The following is a 5,526-nucleotide window of genomic DNA, read 5'->3' as shown; positions in this document are numbered from 1 at the left end:
AAACAGGCCCTTCCAATGGGGGCATCCACATGGGAGCGCGCTGCCCGGCGTGCTGGGGCTGGGCAGCCCCTGGTGTTCACGGCTCCGGCCCTGTTGCGAGGCCGCATTAAACGAGAGTACTATGAACACGCTGTGTCCTGGTCGCTTCCACACCCGGGCTGTCAGCGCCTCCCAACCCTTCCAGCCCCGACCACAGATGAGCTCAGCTCGGAGTTTCATTAACTTCTGCATTGCATGTGGGCAGGGGGAGGGCGCCCGCGGAGCAGGCAACAGCCACGCACCCTGCTCGTGATCCACAAAATTGTCCTCTGCTCTTGTCGACCCTTATGCTTGCACAAGGATGCCAGCCCAGGGCTCGCCAGCCCAGGACCCTGTTTAACCCACCGGCTGCCCACCTCCTCCGCCACTCAGGATTGCGAGGCCCAGGCTCTGACAGCCTGGGTGTGACTGGATTTGAAGCCAGGCTGCCTTCACAGATTCGGGACAGCGCTGGCCATCTTATGCCGGTTTGAGGGGCAACCAGCCTGCTCCTCACACAGCCCAGCCGCCAGATAACTCACCACTCTGGACCCTGGTTCCCCTCAACACACAGTGGATGAGGGCTGCCCTTTCCTGCACATGAGGAGTCCACAGGTGGCAGATTTGGGGTGTCTGGGCGGGTGCGTTTGTGTCATGGGTGTTTCTCTCGGCTTCTACTCTGCCGCCACATCTCCTTCCCACCTTTGCAGTGAGAAACCCTCTGGCTTCGCAAGACCTCCCCTCTCCCGTCCTGCCGCCACGGGCGGGCTGGGCTCCTGGGCTCCCAGGTGACAGGAGGTTTCTGAAATGGCAGCCTCAGCCAGCGGCGGCCGGTCCTGTGAAGTCGAGTGGTCGGTAGACTCAGGCCCTGCAGCTCACACTTGCAATTGTCACTCCTTGGCAGAAACTGGAGGGTGATAGAAGCCAGCCCAGAAATAAAAGCTCTTGACTCCCTCCCATTCAGAGGCTGGGTGCTATGGCTCATGCCGTTTATTCTGTGCCACATGGAAGCCCTGGCAGGAAGCTTCCCAGACTGGACAGGCACAGTGACGTTCTCCTGTGAAAGTAACCCAGTAAAAAGCACTGAGGTGTGACTCAACTGACAGGTGCTGAGTTCAGATTTTAGTCCAGTGCCCTCCCCCCAAAATGGAGTGCTGATTGGTAGAAGTGGTCAAGGGTGAACCTACTTATTTTGCCAATCCTGGGGCTTGAACTCAAGGCTGGGGCGCTGTCCCTGAGCTGCTTTTGCTCAAAGCCAGCGCTCTGCCATTTGGGCCACTTCCAGCTTTTTCTGTGTGTGTGGAGCTGGGGAATCAAACCCAGGGCTTCATGCATGCGAGGTGAGCGCTCTACCGCTGAGCTGCCTTCGCAGCCCTGAACTCACTGACTCAGGCCATCAGCCCCCGAGCCCCTGTCCCCAGCAGAGGGCGTTCAGGGCAGGAGGGCCATGGGCCTAAAGTCACCAGTGGCACAGGACCCACCGCAGCAGCGGCCACTCTGCCAGTGCGGGGCCCACCGTGCAGAGCCGTGTGTCGGCATGACACACATCCAGCAAGGACCCATGTGCTAGCCTTGCCCACGGAGGCTCGGCTTGTGCTCCTGGTTTCTCAGAGTTGGGCCCCCCAAACAAGCACCAAGCACACAGCCGCGTGGGCAGCCCTCTTGGGCATTTAGAACCTAGAGGCTTGCCCCAAGAAGCCCCAGCGTGTGGCTGGAAGTGGACTCCAGGGGACCCAAGTGATGCTCCAGGGTGCGGTGCAGACCTCAAGTAGACGTGGTCCTGGCCAAGCACACCGTGGGAGAAGCAGAGCCAGGCAGACATCCCAGGCCCAGGCCTGCAGTTGTCTGACAGACCAGGGGGCTGCTGTCCCGGGCTCCAGCGGCCCGGCCAGGGCTAGCTGTCTTGCTGTACTCCTCTGTGTGGGCCTAGCATCGCGGGCACAGATGTGAGCTAGGTCTCCCAGGGGTCAGGGCTGATAGCATCAGCCTGCCAAAACCCAGGGGCACAGGCACGTTTCGGGCCGGGACTCACTGTGGGACTCTGAGCCGCTCAAGGCTTGTGGGAGCAGAGCAGCTGCTTCCATCCACGTGGGAGCAAATAGGCGGCACCAGCCCCAAGCAAAGGGCTGCTCGGCCCCACCCCTGCCGGCCCGGCCGCCCTCCCTGGTCTGGCACTGGCCCCTGTGGCGGCCAGCAGCTCCCTGCGGCCGCACCCAGCAAGCGCAGACTCCCTCCCGGTGGAGCAGCCGGCTGTGGGCAGGGGTGAACATGGGGTCCGAGGACAGAGACCTGTGGCTTCCATGGCCATGGAACACCTAGCCCAGTCCAGCAAGGCCTCCCTTCACAGAGAGGCCCCACGCAGCCCTGGGGTTCCCAGAAGCCCGGTGCAGGGCCCCATGTGGAGGAGGGTGGAGGAATTGTTCATACCTTATGGAGGCCACTGAGGCCCAGGGGGGCTAGGCATGTTCTTCCCCCTCCTCCCATTCACCCCTCCCCCCCCCCCCCCCCCCCCCCCCCCGGTCATTCTGGCTCAGAGCCCATGCCCTTAGCCAGTTCTCCACACCACATCCAGGCGGTTCTGTTCCCAGCCAGGTCTGAGCGTTCTCTCCTGGGAAAGCCCTCTCTCTGGATGCCTGCAGGTATTGGCTGCCTCCAGAGCAGACCCCACAGGCTGGCGGGAACAAAGCTGGTCTTACCAGTTCAGAACAGAACAGAAGCTCCCAAGGCTCTGTGGCCTGGGAGAGGTCCAGGTTCTTGGGCCGCAAAGATTCCCTAAAATCCTGCCTCAGAGAGGACAGACCTGTGGCCTCGGGCGGCCTCAGAGCTGGGACTCCCTGCAAGACACACTGTGGGGGGGGGGCCTGCATGCCACGGGCCCCTCCCACTGCACCACTGGGGTGCCTAATGGGGACGGTGTTCGAGCCAGACCTGCAGGAGGCTGCCACTCTAAAAAGACAGAGTGGGCAGGGCACTGGTGGCTCGTGCCTGTCATCCTAGCTACTCAGGAGGCTGACATCTGAGGATCGAGGTTCAAAGCCAGCCCGAGCAGGAAAGTCCATGAGATTCTTATCTCCAATAAACCACTCAGAAAACTGGAAGTGGCGCTGTGGCTCAAGTGATAGAGCGCTCGCCTGGAGCTGAAGAGCTGAGGGACAGCACCCAGGCCAGAGTTCAAGCCCCACAACTGACATAAAAAAAAAAAAAAAAAAGACCAGGGCAGGCATGAAGCTGGTGGCCGGCTGAGAGGGGTGAATCCCAGAGCCCATAACACAGGGAGAGAGAAGGCGGCTAGCCTTCCCTCAGGCCGGAGCCTCTGCTGTACCCCAGCCTGTCCGTCCTGGTCACCAAAACCAGAGCTCCAAACAGCTTGCTGCCCTCAGTCCTCACACTGTCTTCCTTCTTACTTGGGATCTGGCCAGACTGGCACAGGGCAGGCCTTCCCTAGGCTCTGGGGCTGAAGACTTGAGGGACTCAAGTCCCTGAAGGTGAGGTCCACAGGCTGAAGGAGGCCTCACGCACAGCGCTGCTCTCCTGCCCAGGCCAGGCTGTGGGACGCTCATGGCAGCAGCTGTGCACAAGGCCAAATCCTGCCCGGACCTTCTTCCCGAGCAACACGCATCTTGGGGGCTGCTTCTAGAAGAGGCACACAGATATACGGCCCCCATCCCCTGGGCCCCACACAGCTGGCTACTCAAGAAACTCCCACAGCCTGCCAGGAGCAGGGAGGGGCGAGGAGAGCCAAAGGGGAGTGGGCAGGCAGGGCTGCTGAGACCCTGGGAGGCTGTCACTTCTTCACACTGCCAAGCCTTCTCCTGCTAGGCCGCTGGCTGATACTCCTTTTAAATATTCTACCTAGAGAGCAGTCTTTTAAAAATGGTTCCCAGTCCACTTAAAAGACCCAGCACACAGCAGCACTCAGCCACAGCCAGCGGCCAATTCTCCCGCTCTCCACCCGACAGGCGGACAAGACGGCTGTCAGCCTCAGGTGCTCAGGTCTCAGTGTCCCGCGGCTGCTCTACCTGCACTACCCGTTCTGCTCCCTCCGGTAGTTACAAGGAAGCCTTTCCCCACTGGGTCAGGGCGACCCCATCCTCAGACACCAGTCCACGCCACCGAGTGGCTGCCCTTTCCGCAGACCCCTCCACATTGCCAGGTTGTACTGACCCAGCAGCTGGGAGGCCCCCTGCCCTCCAGCACCTTCCCAGACCACCTCGCCCTGCGCCCACAGCCCCCTGCGCCCCAGCACCTTCCCAGACCACCCTGCCCTGCGCCCACAGCCCCCTGCGCCCACAGCCCCCTGCCCTCCAGCACCTTCCCAGACCACCCTGCCCTGCGCCCACAGCCCCCTGCGCCCTCAGCCCCCTGCCCTCCAGCACCTTCCCAGACCACCCCGCCCTGCGCCCACAGCCCCCTGCCCTCCAGCACCTTCCCAGACCACCCTGCCCTGCGCCCACAGCCCCCTGCCCTCCAGCACCTTCCCAGACCACCCTGCCCTGCGCCCACAGCCCCCTGCGCCCACAGCCCCCTGCGCCCTCAGCCCCCTGCCCTCCAGCACCTTCCCAGACCACCCCGCCCTGCGCCCAAAGCCCCCTGCCCTCCAGCACCTTCCCAGACCACCCCGCCCTGCGCCCACAGCCCCCTGCGCATGTGCCTCACAGGCCTGGGGCTAGCCACAGAGAGGGTCCCAGCGCCAAGGCGGCTGGCCTGCCCACCCCTCTCACGGGCAGAGCAGTGGGGCTCCCGCCGGGAGGCCGGCGCCAGAGGCCCTGGGCTCCCCGACCCCACCCAGCCCGGGCTGCTGCGCCCCGGAAGCCAGGAGCGGCCTGGCCGGCCGGGCTCGCAGCGGCGGGGACCCCTGCCACCCCCCTTGGGTCTGGGAGCCGGGCCTTGGGGGCGGCCGGCCAGCGGCGGGGTTCCTCGCCCACGCTGGTGGAGGTCCCGCCCGTCCCCGGGCCGGCTGCGCGCGCCGGGGCCCCGTGGAAGCTTCCGCTCCGGGCCCTGGTGCCGGCCGCCCCGGGCGCGCTGGGGCTGCCCTGCAGCTCCCACGGGGCGCCGGGTCCTCGGGCGGCCCTGCCCTCCCCCCGTGGCCACGGCGACACTAGGCCGCTGCGGGCGCCGCGGTGGCCCTCGGCCCCAGTCCCCTCCGCCCGGGCCCCGGCTTCCCGAGCGCGCCGCCCCGGACTTCCGCCCCGCAGTGCCGGAGCGAGCTGGGGCGCTGCCCGCGTGCCGAGTCGGGCCCACCGGGCGGCGGGGGGCGCGACCGGGACCCGGTAGGGCGGGTGGGGAGGGGCCGGGGCAGGGACGACCCCGCGACCCTCGGGGCGGCGCGAACGAGGCCCGCGGGGCGCGGGGCGCGGGGCGCGGGGCGCGGGGCGCGCGCTGCGGACGGAGCCCCGAGCCCGCGGCGCCCCGGGGCGCACGCGGCGGACGGCGCCGGGAGCGGAGCCCGCGGCCGCGCGCCCCGGCCGGCCGAGCAGCTTTGTGACGTCAGGCGGCGTCACGCGGGGC

At 65.8% G+C, this 5,526-nt stretch overlaps 1 protein-coding gene across 1 annotated transcript; it reads left to right on the top strand.

The window, feature by feature from the left end:
• The first annotated feature begins 121 nt into the window (after window positions 1-121).
• On the top strand, window positions 122-5,503 carry LOC122101834 (vegetative cell wall protein gp1-like). The gene is made up of 2 exons (XM_042672301.1): window positions 122-236; window positions 4,068-5,503. Exons 1-2 carry the CDS (start codon window positions 122-124, stop codon window positions 5,501-5,503), a joined length of 1,551 nt encoding a protein of 516 aa, XP_042528235.1.
• The last annotated feature ends 23 nt before the right edge of the window (window positions 5,504-5,526 follow it).

The sequence above is a fragment of the Dipodomys spectabilis genome, unplaced genomic scaffold, assembly GCF_019054845.1.
Source record: "Dipodomys spectabilis isolate Male_0828 unplaced genomic scaffold, ASM1905484v1 ptg000693l, whole genome shotgun sequence".
Taxonomy (NCBI): domain Eukaryota; kingdom Metazoa; phylum Chordata; class Mammalia; order Rodentia; family Heteromyidae; genus Dipodomys; species Dipodomys spectabilis.
The sequence above is the reverse complement of the archived record's forward strand: the minus strand, read 5'-3'. Positions and strand labels throughout refer to the sequence as shown.